The sequence below is a fragment of the Herpailurus yagouaroundi genome, unplaced genomic scaffold, assembly GCF_014898765.1.
Source record: "Herpailurus yagouaroundi ecotype Mexico unplaced genomic scaffold, PumYag 189, whole genome shotgun sequence".
Taxonomy (NCBI): Eukaryota; Metazoa; Chordata; class Mammalia; order Carnivora; family Felidae; genus Herpailurus; species Herpailurus yagouaroundi.
The window spans coordinates 14,899,603-14,921,766 of NW_024412420.1; the positions used below are offsets into that span (position 1 = coordinate 14,899,603).

At 40.0% G+C, this 22,164-nt stretch overlaps 1 protein-coding gene and 1 long non-coding RNA gene across 2 annotated transcripts; one reads left to right on the forward strand and one right to left on the reverse strand.

The window, feature by feature from the left end:
• Positions 1–1,920: 1,920 nt before the first annotated feature.
• Positions 1,921–16,745, forward strand: LOC121044951 (uncharacterized). The gene is made up of 3 exons (XR_005797554.1): positions 1,921–1,931; positions 14,668–14,670; positions 16,223–16,745. It is a non-coding gene; the product is annotated as an uncharacterized LOC121044951 (long non-coding RNA).
• Positions 12,369–18,712, reverse strand: KRT25 (keratin 25). The gene is made up of 8 exons (XM_040497468.1): positions 18,284–18,712; positions 17,910–17,992; positions 17,336–17,492; positions 15,241–15,402; positions 15,030–15,155; positions 14,213–14,430; positions 13,780–13,847; positions 12,369–12,735 (listed from the first exon to the last, which is right to left on the reverse strand). Exons 1-8 carry the CDS (start codon positions 18,710–18,712, stop codon positions 12,626–12,628), a joined length of 1,353 nt encoding a protein of 450 aa, XP_040353402.1. The 3' UTR covers positions 12,369–12,625.
• Between the last annotated feature and the right edge of the window lie 3,452 nt (positions 18,713–22,164).

The window sequence follows — 22,164 nt, forward strand, 5'->3', positions numbered from 1 at the left end:
TCTTTCAGATTTTTAATAAGCATGTATGTAATTCATGAATGATTGTTTTCTTACAAAAAAAATTGAAACTCTACTTTTCATTTCTCAAAAAATGACTGACACCTTTTCAGGCCAATACACCAACTCGAACATTCTTATTGGCTGCACAACTTTCCTTCAGTGGACCTTGATGGGTGTTTTGTGACAGTCTGTTGATGTTTTGTTGTGGGATATTTTATTATGTCTGATTTTTTTACTATGATTAGACACTGCTGGGAGGAATGGGCATACAATATGAGTATTTAAGGATAAATTTCCAGGAATGAAACTGCAGGTTCTAAGAACATTTACTCTTTTCTTAAAGGTCTTTGATTCCTGTTGCTGAATTGTTCTCTTGATGGTTTTGCCAATTTACACTCTATCCAGCAATCTGTTAGTGCCTTTTCCCTACATCCTTGCTGAAATGGGTATGATCATGAAACAAAAATGGTCCTGTTTTGATGTCTTTCTCTGAATACTAGAGATGTTGGGCATGGGGCACTTTTTAATGCTTGTTTGGCCATTCATATTGTATGAATTGCTTATGTGTATCATGTATCCATTTCTTATCATGATGGTTATCTTTTACTTATGGATCTGTTCATGAATTTAATGTACTGGGGACATCAGCCCTTGGACAGTCATATGTGACAAGGACAGTGAAAATTCCTGGTACCATGTGGTATTGCTGAAAATTTAGACGCAAAGTGATTGGCTGTTGACTCCCCTGCTGCATCCAGCCTCCAAGAAGGTGGGTTAAGTTCATATCTTCTGGGCTGAGATGGGGAGGTGTGGCAGGTAGACAGGCACGGTTGAGGGGCTGTGGTTAGGGAAGGGGTGTTTGGGGAATAGAAGGCTGAGGATCAGTCAGGCAAGCAAAACGGGCTGTGGATTCCTGGAATTATTGCTTTCTTGGAAGCTGGCTGGTTCCAGAATCTTCTCTTGATTTTGGACAAGTAGACAGCTGCCAGTGGGTGGCGCCAAACTGTAGGTAAGACGAGATAGAAATTGGGTAGCCCAAATCTGGAGTCCTTTGGGCTGGCGAGCTGCACAGATTCCCCTTGGTGTTGGAATGGATTTTGACCATGCGTTATTAAGGTTTAAAATGTTTTCTTTCAATTTTGTTTTGCTTCTCACTGTATATTATTTTCTTGATACAGACTTGTCTTTCCTTTCATGCTTTTGTGAAAGCGGAATCCTCTTTGGAATTCTTTCAGTTAGCAAAGTCAGGTACAAACATGCGTCTTTCATAAAAGCGAAGTGGTATAACAATGAATTTTCAAAAAGTGGGGGATATTTGTATTCACTCTTGATTCTGTTGTTTATTATTCAATCTATTACTATATTCATTTATCAATTATTCTATTTATTCTAATATTTTCTGTTTTTATCATTCTATAATTTATCATCCTCTAATTTATCATTCTATTATTATCTTGTTAGTTTATATTTTACACATAGCAGTAATAAGTCAACTTGTATTGTGCTAGGGTCCCCTCCCTAAGGAGAGAGAAAAAAGGAAGAGAAAACTTCAAGGTAACCTGGCTATGCACCTACGTGACAACATCCCTCATGACCTTGTAAACTGAGACGACTTAACCAGACTGCATGTTTATGTGTGTTACCATATATGGGAGACAAAGAAATAGAAAAGGTATAAAAAAACGATGCCATGTGTTGTTCAGTGCTCAGTTCTTTGGGTATGAACCCAACTGAGCAGTGCTGGCACGAATAAAAGTTGCTTCCTGGATAAAAAGCCTCAGTGCCACAACTCTCTGTTGCGAGAATTCTGCTACCTTATCAGTTATTAACTGCTTCTTGCAAAGACCACCCTGCTAGGTCTTGGGAATGAAATTGACCAATCACAGTCCCTGATCTTAGAGAACTTGTGTATAATTTTTGTTGTATTTTATGTGATCACAGCAAGTCTTCTCTTACGTAATTTTCACAAGGTTGAGAACATATCAGAAAAATAATTTACTTTTTTTTTCCCCACTGAAAAACAATAGAGATTATTTGCTGTCCCAGTGTTTGACCTAGTTGTAGACTCTTGGTTGCTGGTGGCTGATGTATCATCGTTCATTGAATGCAAATAGCTGCCCTACTTAGAAACCCAGTCTCTATGTAGCTGAGTCCTACAAGCTCACTTGTCCCCTTACTATGCACTTCATACCATCTTCTGTCATAGACGTGTAACCATATTGTGCTACCCAGTGACAGTAACCGATTCTCTCGCAGTTTTGCTGCCGAAGTTCTTTGCTGTAGCCCCGCTGCCAAAATCAAGACCCCATCTGTCATTTGCTTCCAGAGACCTGTGCCACCTCCATAAGGCCCCATCTCCCAATTTCCTTTTCACCACCAACTGTTAGGACTGATGTAGGAGATGCTGGAGAGGAGAACATCCATGTTCCTGCTGTTGGGGCTTTATGCTGTCCTCCAGTGCTAATGTCATAGGTGGGTATCTGTTCTCTACTAAATTCAACAAACATTTATTGAGCGCTTATTCTTTGACAGGTACTACAGAATTTCAGCTCAGCTACAGGTGGTTAAAATGGGCTATGGTGGAACTTTATAGTTATTTATAACATTGTTTCTGAAGGAAGATGTATTCAAGTTTCAAAAGGTCAGAATGGCATGATGCCTAAAGAATCTTGGAGCCACAGTTTTGTACTTCCAGCTCCCCATTTATTATCTGGCTATTTACCAGCTGTGTGGCCTTGAGGAAGTTACTTAACATCTTTGTACACTGGTTTTCCCATTTGTAAAGTGAAGACAACAGTTCCTACCCCATAGAGTTACCATGAGGATTGAACAAGGTATCATTATAAAGAACTAAGAGTAAGTATGCTCTTGGCATACAGCAAGTATGAAATGTGTTAGCTAAGTAGAAAGATTTATTTAAAAAACCCTCTTGGTATACAACCTTCCCCTTCTCTTTCTTTCTTTTTTCTTTTCTTTTCTTTTCTTTTTTTAGAGAGAGAGAGAGCACATGTAAGTAGGAGAAGAGAGAGAGAGAGAGAGAGAGAAAATCCCAAGCATGCTTCACATGCAGCACAAAGCCCAACATGGAACCTGATCCCATGACCTGAGCCAAAATCAAGAGTTCAACACTTAACTGACTGAGCCACCCAGGCGCCCCTACAACCCCCTTTGAACAGAAGATTGCTTTTGCTTTTAACGACAAATTGATGGATTCAATAACCATTATGTCTTTACCCATTTAAAAAAACTTCTGAGATTTTAATCCCTAGAACCAGTTACCTAAAAAAATCAGAAAGCAATATTAGGTATATGTTGCAATGCACTATTTTTTAATTTTAAAAATCCTACAAAACTATTACCTAGAAGAAAGGTTGAGGAGTGGTAGGTTTCTTGCTTGACTCCTTCATTCTATAATTACTGGATAATATTTGCTCTTCTCTGGCTGGACCAAATCTCTATTTATTTCAATTTTCAAATCAGTGGCTTGTTTATGCTCTATCCTGGGAACTGAGGTTCCAGATGGTATGCTTTTCACGTGGGAAAAGCCTACCATTGTAACCTCCAGTCTTTACTTCATGACACTGCCTTAACTGTAGGTGTGTTTATCACCATGGAAACCTATACTTACACCTACACCACTATCCTTAATCTGCATTAAGTATCATTTTTCACAAGTTTGTTCTCATGATTCATCAGATTCAAGGCTTTTTGCTCCTTTAAATAAGACATCATTGTCTTGTCTGATCTCTTCTGCTATTCATACTTGCATTTCCACATCATATTTGCTGTTTTCAACCACACTTGTACATATCAACGTAATCAAATAATTATTAGAGTTGTGACAGGCAGTCAGGACATTTCACAGAGAAGGAAACTGAAGATCTAAAATTATGTTTTCCCAAAACAAATGAGCAAAGGAAAAAGAGAGAGAGAGAGAGAGAGAGAGAGAGAGAGAGAGAGAGAGAGAGATAAACCCAGAAACAGACTCCTAACTGTAGAGAACAAACTAGTGGTCACCAGATGGGAGGGAAGTGGGTGAAATAGGTGAAGGGGATTAAGGATGCACCTGTCGTGATGAGCACCAGGTGATCTATGGAAGTGTTGAACTGCTATATTGTACACCTGAAACTGATATAACACTATGTTAACTACACTGGAATTAAAATTAAAAACTTCATAAAACTAAAAAAAAAAAAGCTGTTTTCCTTTATATAATACAATTTGTTGGTGCAAAAACTAGGGTTGGAGCCAGGGTCTCTGGAGTCCATGCAACACTCATTTCACTACATCAAATGCTGACTGCTGATGTGCTCTCTTCGTGGTGACCCTTCACTGAGAGTCTCTAAGTGGATGTCCCCAACTACCCATGTACCTTGAAGAGAGCCTAGCCTGAAAGGGATCAATCCTGAAACAAATGAAGTTTATGAGTAAAAACCATGGATCTCCTTGTTTCTAGGATCCCTTACACATGAAACTCAGTGTTCCCACCTTAAATTCTGTCCCTTTGCAGCAGTTTAAAAATGATCATTAGATATTTTATGTTTTGTAATATTTCCTTGCTTTGGGAAAGAAAGAACCTCTCCCTCTGTGTGTGTGTGTGTGTGTGAGAGAGAGAGAGAGAGAGAGAGAGAGAGAGAGAGAGAGAAAGAGAGAAAGAGGTGTTAAAGCAGCTTTTTGAAATTAAAATTTCGATCTTTTTAGTGAGTGATACTTCTTATTGTGAATTCTGATTCCGCCAGCTTTGCTTTGAGATGCTCACTATGAAACAAGCTTGGTGAAAGTTACAATTAAGCAAAAACTCCCATGAAATCTACCAATTTTCCTATGACTCTTGGACAGTCACACTTTACAAGCATTCAGTCTTTGCCTTAGTAAATTCTTCTTAATGAAATGAATATAATTTACTCTTTGTTCATTTCATGTTGATTGGTGGCATAAAGCATTTTAGGTCCATGTTGAAGAAAAGAAGTGTATATCTATTTGTTTCTTTTATTATTTATTTTTATTTTATTTTAATTTTTAAATTTTTATTTATTTTTGAGAGAGAGAGAGAGAGAGAGAGAGAACACCAGCAGGAAGGGACAGAGAGAGAGGGAGACACAGAATCTGAAGCAGGCTCCAGGCTCTGAGCTGTCAGCACAGCACATGGGGCTCAAACCCACAAACTGTGAGATCATGATCTGAGCCGAAGTCGGTCACCCAACGGACCAAGCCACCCAGGTGCCCCATATATCTATTAGTTTCTATGTCTTTCCACATGTTTTAAAACATTTTATGTAAAATAACCTTTTGTGGAATAAAGTTCAAGGCATTGAAGTTTTTGAAATCCTTGTCAAATTCCTAAGGTAGTGTGTTGGGTGGGGAAAGCATTGGATTGGCAGTTTGGAGACCTGAGTCCAAGTCCCATACTGTCGCTTAATTGCCGTGAGACCAAGGACAAGACAGGTAACATCTCTGGGTCTGACTCTTGATCTGTAAATGGTCATCACACTTATCTTCTAGGGTTTTGTGAAGATCGATGTTTTGTTACGTATCTGTATATTCAAATTCGAAAGTGATCTATAAACCTGATGTATAATCACCATTCAGTTAATTGTGATGCCAGTGTGTGTTTCCTTGAGTTCTTATCTTCAGACTTTAAGAAAAATCGATATTGGAGGTGAGGAGGAAGGGAGGAATGAGTTTTATGTCTGGAAGATGAATTTTTATGTTAGATTTAAGTAAGTATCCAGTCGTATTTTCTCTCTCCTCGGGTTTTCAGGCCTGGAAAGTTAATTGTGGCAATAGGTTAGAAAATACTATTTTCTGATATGTCTGAAACATGTCTGTTTGTACTGATTGACCTTCCCATTTTTGGTTTAATTGCCTGGAAAATGGTTCCAAGGAATGTAAATTCTTAGTAAGCTTGACTTGATTCAAGTATTCTTCACACGCGCGCGCGCGCGCGCACACACACGCACACACACACACACACACACACCCCTATCTCTCTTATATAGTAAAAGCTTCCAAACACTATTAAATTCCTCTGATCCTGAGTGGAGATTTAGGTACATTCAGTGGTAATTGTTTCCATCTTCTATTTTAGGTGGGAACTGAGGGGCTTTCTGTGAAACGGTCTCAATTTTCTTTGTGGCTGGGTTTTGAAAATATGCCAGTGCAGATCAGCAGGACCTGGCAGGTGCTAAATAATAAAAGAGGTCTCTAAGATAGAATTCACGTTAAGGAAAGGTGGACTCTCCATGAGTTACACTTGATTACAGAGCCTGGATATCCAAGGAGCGTTGAAGTCTTGAGTGTGGACTGTTCATCCATCCTGGCAGTTCAGGGGTGAGTTGTAGGGAATAATTGCTTCGAGCTGGATTCTGTACTGTCGTGGGGCTCTGCCATGAGATCCCACATGCAGTGTCGGGTTAATTCAGCAGGCTTAGGATGCCCAAATCTTGCACATTCCAAAGAGAAGTCTGGCCCTTACCCAGCTCTTGAGAGATTACCTCTAAGCCTTGGAATATCTTGCCTGATTAGAGTGCCTTTGTAGATGCCAGATAGTTTATGTAACAATAGGATTTATGGTGGGGTCCTTGGGCTACCGTATATCAGTGTGGTCTTTGAAGGGGCTGGAGATTGAGTAACTAAGGTGTGTCAGATGGATCCCCCCTGGCAACATGACCGATCCCCAATAAAAACCCTGGATACCAAGGTTTTGTGAGCTTCTCTTGTTGGACACACTATAGATGTGTTGTCACATGTCATTTCTGGGAGAAATAAGTCCCATTTCTATGATTCCACTGTGTCTAGTCTCTTCTATACCTGGCCCTCTGTGCCTTTGCCTTTGTGGATTTAATCTGTATATGTTCACTATAATACACCATAACCATGAATATAACAGCTTTTCTGGGTTCTGTGAGCCCTTCTGGGGGGAATCACTGAACCTGAGGATGGTCTTGGGGCTCCCAACACACCTGCACAGAGCAGAGTTCAGAGAAGAGAGGAAGGGGTGTTTTCTTTCTCATTTTCCAGTACAACTTCCAAGTCCTTGTAGCATCATGAGACTTGAGATTATCAACAGCCTAGTGCAGAGTGTTAAATTACAGTGGAAAAGATCTGTATGTAGTTTTATAGTAAACATTAAAGAATTAGGAAAATTAGTGTATAAATGTTAAGAAGACTTCACTGATACCTGTATATTTTTTTGTTTCAAATTTACTAAATCTTCCAGATAATTAAAAAAATTGTAGCTATCTTCTCTCAGTACTTTGTATAAATATACCCCATTCTATATCAAGCAGGGAGAGGTCCCTAATGAACCAAGGCAGCCGTGTTCGTTTCCCTTTCTGGAAAGCTTTCAGCTGCTTCCTGCCTTAGACACTAGTTCAAGCACGTTGCCCACCTAGCTGGGTGGTACCTCCCACCTGAGCAGGAACATCTTGGCCTCAGGGGGCACCTGTGCACAAAGGATAGGATCGATAGGATTTGGAGCTGTGCTCTGTGTTTTCTTTGTAGACTTGCCATCTTGGCAACACATTCTTTAGAATTAGGTCGTTTTTCTCCTGAATGCTTTTGTTTTACTTGGCTGGTTTATTCAATTCATTGCCTGAGCCTTATGCAAAGTGGGGAGAATTATCATTCACCTTTAAAAGGACTGATAAGGCTATTTCTCATTCTGAGTACCAAGGAGGACTTTAAATCCCCTTGGAGACTCAGTAGCCTTTGGGGAAACTCAGATTTGACTATCCCTACATTTTCCTACCTCTTTCAAGTTCTCTAATATCTTGAACTTAGTTTTTACATTTTTAGTTTTTCATCATACAGGCTATATTTATTGAGGGTTCAAAATGAACCAAACACTTTTCAAACTACATAAATCGAATATTTAATCCCCATAACAACCCTCTGAAAAAAGTATTATCATTATCATCTCCATTTTACAGGCAAGGAAATTGAAAAATAGAGCAGTTAGGTAACTTTGTCAAAAAGCACACAGCACGAAAGAGGTAGAAATTATTTTGAATCGAGGCAGTTCAGGGCCTGACCCTTTAAGCATGCTTTCAGTGCTGGCTTCTCTAATAAGTAAGTTAGAGAATATATTTTTCTTTAGTTTGATATGTTAGTTTGATTCATTAATGAGATGAATTAGAGGAGAAGGTCTAAGCCGTGCTGCCCTGACCTGCCAGCTGGGGCCAGGACCACTTGGATCCAGTCTGCATTGTCACAGAGCTCTTGGTCTGGTTGCTGTTTTGTGCCCTGGAAACTGACCACAACAATTGTGAAATATGACTTTACATCATATACCAGACCATTCCTGAACCCATACAAATGGCTCCTTAAGGCTTTTCGAAGGATGTGTACAAGAAAACAAAGAAAAAGGGATAAAATCCCTTTTAAAATGTTTAGCAATCAAAGTGAAGTAAGTCAATCAGAGAAAGACAGATATCATGTTTTCACTCATATGTGGAACTTGAGAAACTTAACAGAAGACCATGGGGGAAGGGAAGGGGACAAAATAGTTTCAAACAGAGAGGGAGGGGACAAACCATAAGAGACTCTTACATACAGAGAACAAACTGAGGGTTGATGGGGGTAGGGGGAAGAGGGGAAAATGGGTGATGGGCATTGAGGAGGGCACTTGTTGGGATGAGCACTGGGTGCTGTAGGTAAGTGATGAATCATGGGAATCTACCCCCAAAACCAAAAGCACACTGTATACACTGTATGTTAGCTAACTTGACACTAAATTATATTAAAAAATAAAACAATAAATAAATAAAATAGTTAGCAATCTTATGGCACAGGCACTGATGAATCAGAATGAACACTGGCAGCTGGCAAGTCTGGAGTGGGGTCCTAGAGTCCTCTGCTCTGCATCAGGTGTTTAGTTACTGGGTGGTGGGGAAGGACTCATGGAGAAAGGCCTGGGGCCATGGTTGAGGGCATTTACGGGGTCTCTGGGCAGTGGCTACTTAACAGTCCTGTGAAATATTCTGGTATTTTAATAACGTGTCCCAGTACTGCTATATTCCTTCCTGTAAGTTTGTACAGAAGGAAAAATGGTGCCTTCTCTCTTGGACACTCTGCCTGGGGAGAGGAATGTGGGTTGGGTACCCAAGTGCAGGGCATGACCTGCCAAAGCCCTATTGGCAACCTTTTGTGATAACAATCTCGGCTGAGAATGGGGGAGGAGAGTGAATATCAGAATTTCTGTGTGGCTGGCATGCTGTTTTCAGGTTTACTCCAAAGGAGAGTGAACATACACTGAGTGCAGTTGAGAATCACTGCTTTATTACATTACCTGGGCAATCACCACTCTGTGCAGTTTGGCTGCATTACTATAGTTACTATAGTGCTGCAACTTTCTTGTGTGTTTTTCTAAAGATATCCTTGTAGGGCGCCTGGATGGCTCAGTTAAGCAGCTGACTCTTGATTTCAGCTCAAGTCATGATCTCATGGTTCTTGGGATTGAGTCCTGCACTGGGCTCTGTGCTAACAGCGTGGAGCCTGCTTGGGATTCTCTCTCTCTCCCTCTCTCTCTGCTCCTCCCACCCTCACGCTCTGTCTGTCTCTCCTCCAAAAATAAATAAAAACATTAAAGTTTTTTTTTTTAAACGTTCATGTCTGTGGTACACATGCATGAACTTGCACGTTCTCTCTCTCTTCAAAAAATAAACATTAAAGAAAATAAACAAGATAATTTTGTATGGTGATGAGTGTTCTAATATAGTAGCAACTTTTGCTAGAGTGGTCAGACACAGCTCTTCTGATGGGAATGATACAAAGGAACCAGCCATAAGGAGGTCCAGGGGAAGTGCACGTCAAAGGGAACAGTTAGCACAAGGGCTCGGAGGCAGGATGAACTTGTATTCAAGGAATAACACAAAGGGCGATACGGTTAGAACTGAGGGTGGGGTCAGAGAAGAAGTTATGAGTGGAAGGATAAGCAAGGCCGGGTCATGCAGGTCACATACTGAAACATTAAACATTGTGGGTTTTTTTAAGTCTTTTCTTGAGGCACCTGGGTGGCTCAGTTGGCTGAGGTCCAACTTTGGCTCAGGTCGTGATCTCGTGGTTCATGAGTTTGAGCTCTGCATCAAACTTCAGATCCTCTGTCCTCCTCTCTCTGCCCTTCCCCCACTTGCACTCTCCCCAAAATAAAATAAATATTTCAAAAGAAATAAATGAAGTCATTTTTCTTGAGGTGCAATCAGTGATATGCTGGTAAATACTTAATGACCAACTCTCAGGGAGGAATGAGTCCTGATTTACAGTGCTAGCCAATTTCTGTGGTGTAAATACCTTCTCTGCGGCTGATTTCAAGCTAGGTGACATCATTAAATGGAGAGGTGGGAAGAGACGTACAGAATTGGTTCTTGTGAGATAGAGAAACAGCTCCTGGACACCACTAGGTATAATTGACAGAAATATTAATTTGCCCTTTTGATGTGTACAGGGCTATAAATTTTGACAAATAAGAATTTACATTTGGGGGCACCTGGGTGGCTCTGTCGGTTGAGTATCCGACTGTGGCTCAGGTCACGATCTCGTGGTTCGTGAGTTCCAGCCCCGCATCGGACTCTGTACTGACAGCTCAGAGCCTAGAGCCTGGAGCCTGTTTTGGAAGCTGTGTCTCTGTCTCTTTCTGTCCCACCCCTGCTCATGCTCTGTCTCCTTCAAAAATAAATAAACATTAAAAAAATTTTTTTTCAAAGAATTTACATTTGGCAGCATCACTATAATGAGGGAGGATTTGATGATAGGTGGGAAGGGTGGTGTAAGTTCCTTCAGCATTTAGACAATTGTGCAAGATCTTTCTTTTCTAAGTGGAGTTTTCTCTGAGATTATAATATTTTGTTTCATATAATCCGATGTAGGATCTTGTTAGGCATTTTGACCGTAGTGGCCTCTGGCTAAGATTCATTAGAAGAAGACAATAAAAGTAACTCAAGGATAATTCTAGTGTCCTTAAAGGATCCCAGCATCTTCTCTGCTTAACATTTTCAGATGAAGCCTGAAATCAAATTTTCATGGATGGATTACAACATGGATAGCCCATCCATAGAAGACTGAGAGTCACCAAAGTATCTAGGGGTAATATTTGACCTGAGGAAATTATGTTTTCAGTTCATCTGATTTATTTCCCTTTACCTGAAATGGATCCATTGGTCAAGAGAGTTATAAGCATCAAGCATACTTTGTAATACAAGTGAATGACTCCATTAATAAATAGAACTTGGATTCTAAACCAGGATGTTTGCTTTAACCTCCCTATATTTGGGATATTGTTTAAATACATATTCAAAAAGAAAAGGAGATTTGAAAATTCATCATTATAAATATCAAGTATTTTTTTATTTTATTTTATTTTTTTAAACTTTTTTTTTTTTCAACGTTTATTTATTTTGGGGACAGAGAGAGACAGAGCATGAACGGGGGAGGGGCAGAGAGAGAGGGAGACACAGAATCGGAAACAGGCTCCAGGCTCCGAGCCATCAGCCCAGAGCCTGACGATAAATATCAAGTATTAAAAAATGAGTTAGCATTCATTGAGCACTCACTCCATAAGTGCATGATCCCGTAGTTCATTTGTTTAATCTTTACAATAACCCCTTGAGAGAAGTAGTGTTATTATTTTATAGATGAACCTGAAATGTATGCATCGTAGCTATTATGAAAGAGAAAAAGCTTGTTATTGTATCACCAGTATGGCAGATTGGGGATTTAAGTGGAAGTATTTTTATTCCTCCTGAATTTGTCTTATTTGAATTATTGGGAAAGCCTCATGAAAATCTAGGGGGAAACCTGTCAATTATTTTTAAAATTTTTCTTTTTTTTAATAATTAAAAAAAATGTTTATTTAGTTTTGAGAGAGAGAAAGAGAGAGACAGAGCGTGAGCTGGAGTGGGTCAGAGAGAGATGGAGACACAGAATCCGAAGCAGATTCCAGGGTCTGAGCTGTCAGCACAGAGCCTGACGCGGGGCTTGAACCCATGAGCCACAAGATCATGACCTGAGCTGAAGCCAGATACCTGACTGAGCCACCCAGGTGGCTAAAATTTTCATATATTCAAAGCTCTTAGGGGCGCCTGGGTGGCTCAGTCGGTTAAGCGTCCGACTTCAGCTCAGGTCATGATCTCGTGGTTTGTGAGTTTGAGCCCCATGTTGGGCTCTGTGCTGACAGCTCAGAGCCTAGAGCCTGCTTCGGATTCTGTGTCTTCCTCTCTCTGCCCCTTCCCCGCTCATGCTCTGTGTCTCTCTGTCTCTCAAAAAAATAAATCAAATGTAAAAAAAAAATAATAATAAAAAAAGCTGTTAGATGTTCATACATGTGTACCACAGACATGAACGTTTTAAAGATAAGACAATACCACCAGTGGTAACTTGCTAAAGGAAGAAGGTTTATTGAATACAAAGAACTGACATTTTCTGTAGGACAATCAAGTCATCATATTTGTATGTGACATTCTTCCAGATGAGTGGGGAGATACCACTATTGATTGCCCAGACGGTGCTCATATTTCAGTAACAGAAAGAAAACAGGACAGGCATTTTTCTTAGGCTTGCTCATTTTTCCAGACACAATGCTCTCTCTTCTTAGAGAGTATTTGGCAAATTCTCTCTCTTGTGTCTCGAATCAATTGCTTTGAGATTTCTCTTCCAGGGAGTGCAGCCTGGTGGTAAGTATTTTGCTTCGTTGGTCTACCTCCTCAAGAACTTTCTTAACCACTATGGCTTTGGCCAGATCTAAAAATTAAAATTTAAAAGGAGATTTTAGAGAGTTGATAAAAGATGAATAAGATCACGATAGCTAAAATGTGGAGGCAGCCCAAGTGTCCACCAATGGATGAATAAATAGATACATAAAATATGGTATATCCATACAATGGAATGTTATTCAGCCTTCAAAAGGAAGGAAATTCTGACACATGCTACAACATAGATGAATCTTGAAGATACTGTGCTAAGTGAAAGAAGTCAATCACAAAAAGACAAATATTGTATGATTTCCCTTGTATGAGGGACCTAGGGTAGTCAAATGCATAGAGAAGGAAAGTTGCAGGCTGGTTGCCTGGGGCTGGGAGGAGGGGGTAAGGGGAAGCTATTGTTCAATAGTTGTAGAACAGGATGAAAAGAGTTCTACAGATGGATGGTGTTGATGGTTGTACCACAATATAAATGTACTTAATGCCACTGCACTGTACCCTTTAAATCATTAAGATGGTAACGCTTATGTTCTGTGTATTTTACCACAATGAAAAAACTGAAAGAAAAGATGAATAAGAAATTATATCAGTTAAAGGACTAATAGGCTTTTGAATAGCATGGACTATGTAGGAAGCACAAATAGATAAACTTTTGGTGAATTTTGATTTCTTGGTTCGCTAAAAACATGGTGACATATGCCACTGTTTAAAATTAGCACATACCACTAAAGTTAGACACCCAGCACACGCTGATATCTACTACAAATCTTTATCATATCCGTTCTCATTAAGCCCTGGGAATATAAAAACAACCAAGCTGGACATCGCAAGTGAAATACGACAGCATAAAAACACAATTCCATTTTGGGGTGTCTGGTGGCTCAATCGGCTGAGCATCTGACTCTTGATTCTGGCTTGGGTTGTGGTCTCACGGTTGGTGAGTTTGAGCCCTGCATGGGGCTCTGTGCTGGCAGTGCAAAGCCTGCTTGAGATTCTTGGTTTCCCTGTCTCTCTGTCCCTCCCCTCCCAATAAATAAACAAACTTAAAAAAAAAAAAAAAAACACAGAATTTCATTTTAATTACCTCTGACTGGATTTCCCATGTTTCCAGATCCATAATCTTTAGACTTGTAACCTCCAGACTTGCAAGCCCTGTGAACACATATCGTTGGAAACATCACCAAAGAGTGATTCAGAGGGAACCCCTTTAATTCTAGATTCACTCTCGCATTTTCTTTAGCTATTTGGTGAGAACAGTTGCCGTGGGTTACACAGTTGGAACGACTCTGCCTTAGTATCTAGAGGTGATATTTTTGTCATACCTTTAATACAGGCTTGTCATCTTTTGGTTTTGTCACATGTTGCTAATTTGTATGTTGGCAGGCCCGTGTTCTGTTTAATCTTTAGCATTTGTGACAATAAATACAGTCATGTCAGTTTACATTCACTTTCCAGGGATCTAAGTTTCAAGTGGACTTCAGTACAGGACATCGTCCCTATAAATTTGTTTTACCCACCCGTCATCTCCACCGATGAGGAGGCAGTAGGTCTCAATTTCCTTTTCCAGGTGGACCTTGATGTCGAGCAGCTGCTCATACTCCAGTTTCTGGCCCTCTGTTTCGGTTCGGACCTGGTGCAGCTGTTCCTCCAGGGCCCCGATCTGAGCCTGGATCTGGGCGAGCTGCGTGCAGTAGTTTCCTTCGGTCTCGGTCAGGGAGCACTCCAGGGAGTGTTTCTATCAGGGAACAAGAAAGAACCTGAGGCAGATACAGATAGGCAGAAATTTGCTCTGATAGATGATTTTCTTCTCTTGTGAACTTTGTCTACAATTGTGTTCAATTTCACACTGACACATGGTTAAGACTGTGAAATTCTTAAAAAGGAGCACATGTCTGGTTGAATAAACTGGAGACATGAATGTGGTTGTTTTGGCTGTTCTATGTAAAATCCTATTCTTTTCTTATGTTCTAAGTTAGTTACATAAATGTGTATGTGGATATGTTTCCACAAGGGTTAGGGGTCTTGAAACCAATAAGTGCATATTTTAAAAACAAATTTTTTTTAACATTTATTTATTTTTGAAAGAGAGAGAGCATGAGCAGGGGAGCAGGGGCAGGGAGAGAGGGAGACACAGAATCTGAAACAGGCTCCAGGCTCTGAGCTGTCAGCACAAGAAACACGCCTGGAATCCAGGAGCAACAAGCAAGGAGATCATGACCTGAGCCTAAGTCAGAACTTAACTCAGCTTAAGGAACTGATCCACTCAGGCGCCCCCAACTGGCGCATATTTACAAGGATACCCCAGGAGACGGTGGGAATTCGTCCTTTGCCTACCGTGGCTAGGAGAGACTGAAGTTCAATTTCCAGTGTTTGGAGATTGCGTTTCATTTCAGTCAGTTCATTCCGGGCTGAGGTGGTGGCCCCGACGTCCTCGGAGATCTGCTGTTGCAGCGAAGCGCTCTGAAAAGGTATAAACCAGGGAGCAAATCTTAGTTTTGTGACTGTCACTAAGATGCGGAGGGATTGTTCTCTGGACAAGACTCACCTTCTCGTTGAACCAGGCCTCCGCGTCCCTGCGGTTCTGCTCGGCCAGGTCTTCGTACTCGGCCCGCATGTTGTTCAGCAGGACCGTGAGGTCCACGCCGGGCGCCGCGTTCATCTCCACGTTCACGTTCCCGCCCGCCGCGCACTGCAGGGCCTGCATTTCCTGGAGGCCAAAAAGTGTGCTGCTCAGGTATGCAGGGATCTCACAGTCCAGAGGCATAGCTTTGGAAGGATGCTTAGAGTACATTTGGCTGTACATCCCCACCCCCCGCCCCCCGCCCCCAGCTAAGCAACGACCCTTCTCTACTTTTTATATTCCCGTCGCACGAAGCAGCCTGTTTCCTTATGGGAGAATTTTTTAAATTGTTCCAGAGCTCTTCCATATGGTGAACCAAAGTCCTGCTTTTATAACTCCGTTGGTTTTAGTTCTGTTGTACAGAAAGTCTTAATTCCTTAAGATCTTTAAAGTGAATTATCTGTCATCTCTTATTCTATCCATTTACAACTGAAATGTCTCCACATTGGTAGACTGGTCTTCCTTCCACTTGGAGAGCAGCTTCCATGTGTTCTTGACTCAGCTACATCCTGAACACAGCATGGACAGGGTTGAGGGGCTGAGTCTGAATAATTCTGAACAATTGAAATAATTATAAGTATTTATGTTTATTTATATTTATTTATATTTATAAATGTTTGTCTATTTATAATTAATAGGGGTGCCTGGGTGGCTCAGTCGGTTAAGCATCTGACTTTGGCTCAGATCATGATCTCAGGTCTGTGAGTTTGGGCCCCTCATCGGGCTCTGTGCTGACAGCTTGGAGCCTAGAGCCTGCTGTGGATTCTGTGTCTCCCCCTCTCTCTCTGCCCTTCCTATACCTGTGCACGCTCTCTCTCTCTCTCTCTCTCTCTCTCTTAAAAATAAATAAACATTAAAAAAAAAAAAGATGCATGTGGGTTTGTCTGTGAGTGAAGCATTAAAAAAGTCAATTGTATTTAATTTATCAAAAATGTATTCAGTAACAACCATGGGCTATGCCCACAGTTGAACCCATGTATCCACGTAAATGTTGTTTTTTAACTAGTTATTTTTATAAGACAGCCTCATGACTAATCAAGTAGCATTTTTAGCTTGATCTCCTGTGTTAAGTAGTAGGCTCGACTGTAGAAGCCTTTTGGCTGTTTAAAAATATCAAATTCATTTTCAAAGAATAAAGATTTTTTTTCCCCCCAGAAAACAGTGGTTCTGAAAGCAATCCCAAAGCTGTGTCTTAGGAACAGTGGCTGTATGATCTGATTTTGAAGTAGCTTCCTAGTATACTTTGAGGTATACTCTTCATTTGGAAGAAAAATTTTTGATATAACAATTTATTTTCAGTCTCACTATTTTTATAGATACACCTATTAAGAATATACATCAAGGGGTGCCTGGGTGGCTCAGTCAGTAAAGCAGCCGACTTCAGCTCAGGTCATGATCTCACAGTTAGTGAGTTTGAGCCCCGTGTCGGGCTCTGTGCTGACAGCTCAGAGCCTGGAGCCTGCTTTAGATTCTGTGTCTTCCTCTTTCTCTGCTCCTTCCCCGCTTACACTCTGTCTCTCTATCTGTCTAAAAAATAAATAAACACTAAAAAAAAAAAATTTTTTTTAAGAATATACATCAATATTAAATGTATATATTTACTGCATGTATAAAGTAAATGCTTATGTGTTTTGAATCTTTCACTATTGTGTAGAAATTTAGATCTAGTTTTCTTAGGATATGCTTATAGTATGTTTATGTAATTAGATGTAATCTCTTAACTGTATCATTTTAGCTTAGCTATAATTACCTAGCCAAACACTACTCTTGTAACCCTGATTGATCTGGAAAACAGGATTCTTCCCCCCTCCCCACCCCTCCATGGGAAACTTGATGAAAGAGCAAGCAAGGGTGAATCTAGACAAATATCAGGCCATTCCTCAATCCAACTCAGGCCTCACGCTTGTCTGACAATGGGTCTTTAGTACCAATTTCTTATTTAAGAAGTCAAGCGCATTATTTTCTGTCAGATGGAAGGTATCTGCAGAGGGGCAGCAAAATGTGCGCAGACAGCTCTTACCTCTTTATGGTTCTTTTTCAGGTAAGTCATCTCCTCACTGAGAGTTTCATACTGAATCTCCAGATCTGTTCTGCACAAGGTGATTTCATCCAGAACTCTGCGTAGCCCATTGACATCACTCTCTACACTCTGATGAAGAGCCAGCTCATTTTCATACCTTAGAGAATATTAATGATTTTCCAGGATGTCATATGGTGGGAGAAGTAGTCACCAATCAGTGATCAAACACTAGAAGTCTGGACTTTTGAAGTGGGAGGTTTGGCCACAGAGACATTTTCAAAGTATATTGTATATATAAGAGCTATTATTTTCTTTAATTTGAGGCATTTCTTCGGCAGAAAAGAAACTAGGGGATGGGATGCTGCTTTTATAGCAGTTCATACTTTATATTTCATAGCCAAGTATAAAGAAGTAATAACATTCTGTTTATTTTTTTTATTCTGCTTCAATCCAAGTGTTTTACCAGTATTAGAATAAGAGTTGGTAATATTTAATGGAGGGATCAAAAACTAAATTAAATTTAATGCTTTGCATCAATCACCATGTATCCTTTTCACTCTCTGAGCCTACTTACTTGAGTCTGAAATCATCCGCTGTCAGCCTGGCATTATCAATCTGCAGAACAGCATTAGCATTGCTGGTGGTGGAAGCAATGATCTGGAAAAGGGGGGTTTGACTTTTAAAAGGCAATTTATTACAGCCAATAAGATACAAGTATTTTTTTTTTTAGAGTAGGGAATGGAAATAATAAAAATTAATATAGTTACTAGTCAGTGACATTTTTATCATGAGTTTCACCAACTGAATCTACTCAATGCTTATTTCCAATGTTAAATTGAAATTTCCTTTAAGAAATTACACATAGGGACGATAAGTGTTTTCAGTATTCAGTGAAGAAAGGAAAAGAACGTTTAGAAATAAACATGATTGTGAAGTGTAATTTCTTACCTGATTTTTAAGATCGTCGACTATTGGGAAGTATCTACTATAGTCGTGATCAAGACCACGGCAGGAACCAGGCCCAAATTTCTCATACCAGCCCTTGATCTTCTGCTCCAGGTCGGCGTTGGCCTCCTCCAGGGCACGCACATTCTCCAGGTAGGAGGCCAGCCGGTCGTTGAGGTTCTGCATGGTCACCTTCTCGTTGCCTGACAGGAGGCCGCCCTCATTCAGCGTAAAGCCAGCACAGAGATTGCTTCCCGCTGCGTTGCCTCCTGATGAACTGCCCCCAAAGGCACAGGAGAAACTGCTTCCAATTCCGGGCATGCTGCAAGCATTTCCAACTCCAAAGCCGGCTCCCCCGCCAGAGAGCCTGAGGGACCCTGCGGTAGGACGGGAGCAGGCCCTCCTGGACCCGCTGGAAAGTCGCAGAGACATGGTGTCAGGACAAGCGCGTTGCACAGCTGTCTCGGAGGAAGTCAGAATGGAGTGCCTCGTCTCCTCAACTCTTCTGTTTGCCTTTTTATAGACAATTCCCAAGTGTGCTCTGGACGAAATTCTGCCTACATAGAGTAAAACATGGCTTGCCAGCCTCAGCAAGTTAGCATAATTGGATGATTTTTCCTAATTAGTAACTAACTTAGCTGGGCTCCTTTCTGTAGGAGGGCAGTTGCCCTCAGGTTGGTGGTTATCTGAGAAATTGGTCTGGGTGGAGTAATGTCAGTTTCCTTATTACATCTTTAAATGGTGAGTGAGTCACTCTTCACTTCCATCCTTAGAAGATAAAACTCGTCCGTCCATCACACAGTAAAAATCTGGTGTCATGGTTTTGGGCTATTTTGCTAATAGATATGGATGCTTCTGAGACCTTTCCTACTTTTATTTTCACAGTTCTTTCCACGTAAGTAGAGCACAGACTCGTGTTATTCCCCTCAAATGGTCCTTCCATTCTTAGTTTTCCCTCCCTCTTGGCACTGTTTCTAATGGGAACCTCCATTTTGGCTGATGTGCGTCATCTCCTGTTGACACTTATGTTTGGGGATAGTTGTCTTCTCTTATCCATTTTGGCAATTAGGAACACACCCCTAATTGCTGTTATGTGTTGCGGGAGTTTGGAAGGACATTAACGTATTTCCTGACCCTGCAAAAATCTAAAGCAAACCTAGAAGGAAATGTTTCGTCTGTTTTTATTTCACTGTGGTTTAGCTTAGGTGAAAGTCATCAGTAGACTAATTATTCACTGGGTGTGGATTCCCATATATTTATTGAAAACCCTGAATATTTTGGAAAATTTTGAAACATCTGGAAATTGACTTGTGGGCACAATTTCTATGAATATTTATTATGTGAGGCTGTTACAGATTCATTCATTCGTTTATTTAATAAATATGTAGTAAACATCTGTTATGTGCCAGTCACTGTTTTGGGCACTTTGGATAAGTAGAATCATACATTATTTGTCTTTTGGTGATGGGCTTATTTCCTTTAGCATAATGTCCTCAAGTTTCAACCATATTGTAGCATGTGTCAGAATTTCTTTTCTTTTTAAGGCTGAATAATATTCCATTGCATGTATATACTATATTTTGTTTATCCATTCATCAGTAGATGGACATTAGAGTTGCGTTTACCTTTTGGCTATTGTGATTAAAGCTATGATAAACATGGGTATACAAATATCTGTCCAGGTCCCTGCTTTTATTTCCCGTGGGAATTCTACTTCTCGAAAGTAGAATTACTAGATCTTATGGTAATTCTATTTTTAATTTTTTGAGGAAATGCCATACTGCTTTCCATAGTAGCCTCATTATTTCACATTCCCATCCATAGTGCACAAGGGTTCCAATTTCTGCACATCATCGCCAACATTTGTTATTTTCTTTTTTTTCTTTTCTTTATTGGGGCCATCCTAATGCACATCAGGTGGTGTCTTCTTGTGGTTTTGATTTGCATTTCCTTAATGATTAGTGATGTTGAGCATCTTTTCATGTGCTTGTTGGCCATTTGAATATCTTCTCTGGAGAAATGTCTATTCAAGGTCTTTGCCCATTTTTAGAGTCATACTGTTTTTTTGTTGTTGAGTTGTAGGAGTGTGCTATATATTCTGGATATTAATCCATTATCATTTCATTGTTAAACAGGTTGAATTTATCACTCTTTATTTTTGGATTGTGATTCTATTATCTTATTTAAGAAATGATTAATTCTCCAAGCTCATACAAATATTTTCTTATTTTGTTTTCTAAACATTGAATCATTTTGCCTTTCACATTTAAAGCTTTGGTAGTTTGGAATAATTTTTTAGTATTCTTTTTTTTTTGAATCTTTGATACAGAATCAAATTTCATTTTTAAAAATGTGGATCATGGGGACACCTGGGTGGCTCAATCGGTAGGGCATTGGATTTGAGTTCAGGTCATGATCTCCCCATGAGTTTGAGACCCACGTCAGGCTCTCTGCTATCTGCTTTGGAACCTCTGTACCCCACCCCCCCCCCGCCCCTCTGCCACTTGTTCTCTCCCTCTCTCTCTTTCTCTCAAAAATAAGTAAATATTTTAAAAATGTGGATAATGATACTTTGAGCATATTTACTGAATGGTGCCATCCTTTCCCTGTAGTGCCATATTGTCAATAAAGAAAGTGTTCACTGCCTCCTCTGTCCTTAAGAAAATCTTCATATAGGTGAGGGTTCATTTGGTACCAGTTTTCTGTCTGTGCCGGAACCATATCATTTTTGTCACAATTGCTCCATAATTTAACATGATATTTGGTAAGGCAAGAACTCCACCAACTCCTTGCCATCAAGTCAATTTTTATTTCTCCATTCCTCTTTTTTTTTCATTCTTTTTAAAAATATAATTTATTGTTGGGGCGCCTGGGTGGCTCAGTCGGTTGAGCTTCCGACTTCGGCTCAGGTCATGATCTCACGGTCTGAGTTCGAGCCCCACATCGGGCTCTGTGCTGACAGCTCAGAGCCTGGAGCCTGCTTCAGATTCTGTGTCTCCCCCTCTCTCTGACCCTCCCCTGTTCATGCTCTGTCTCTCTCTGTCTCAAAAATAAATAAACATTAAAACATAAATTTAAAATATAATTTATTGTCAAATTGGTTTCCATACAACACCCAGTGCTCATCCCAATTCCTCTTATATAAATTTTAAAATCAGCTTTTTAAATACAATAAGATCTTAAAGTGTGCCTTAAATCTTTAAAACTATTTGAGAAAATTTGACATCCCTATGATATTGTGTATATCCAGAAAATTGAATATCCTTTCCATTCACTGAGGTCTTCCTCAATGTCCATTAGTAAAAAGTTATTTTTCCATATGTGCTTTCATATCATTTTTTAGAACAACTTCCAGATATTTATCTAATATTGTTGTTGAGGATATCTTTTATTTTTATTTTTAAAATGTTTATTTATTTTGAGAGACAGCATGGGAAGGGCAGGGAGGAGAGGGAGAGAAAGAATCCCAAGCAGACTCTGCACTGTCAGCACAGAGCCCAGTGTGGGACTTGAACTCATGAACCTTGAGATCATGACCTGAGCTGAAATTAAGAGCTGAACATTCAACTAACTGAGCCCCAAAGACATCTTTTAGAAATCACATTTTCTAGATAACTTTTACTATGTAAAGAAATGCAATTGATATTTGCCTAGTGATTTTGATCAACTTTGTACATTCTATTCTTTTCGCCCCAGTTTTTATTTATTTTTTTCCAGCTTTATTGAGATATAATTGACAAAGAAAATTGTAATATATTTAAACTGTACAATGTCACGATTTGATACATGGATACACCGTGAAATGATTCTCACAGTCAAGTTAATTGCCATATCCACTGCTTCACAAGTTACCTTTGTGTGTGTGAGAGGGAAAACTCCTAAGA

Excerpts from the sequence above, each read along its gene's own strand:
- KRT25 (XM_040497468.1), bottom strand. The coding sequence starts at position 18,712 with ATGTCTCTGCGACTTTCCAGCGGGTCCAGGAGGGCCTGCTCCCGTCCT. Across the intron at positions 17,993-18,283 it reads TCGACGATCTTAAAAATCAG|ATCATTGCTTCCACCACCAG; the intron begins GTAAGAAATTAC and ends CCCCTTTTCCAG. Across the intron at positions 13,848-14,212 it reads CTCATCGGTGGAGATGACGG|GGCTTGCAAGTCTGGAGGTT; the intron begins GTGGGTAAAACA and ends ATGTGTTCACAG.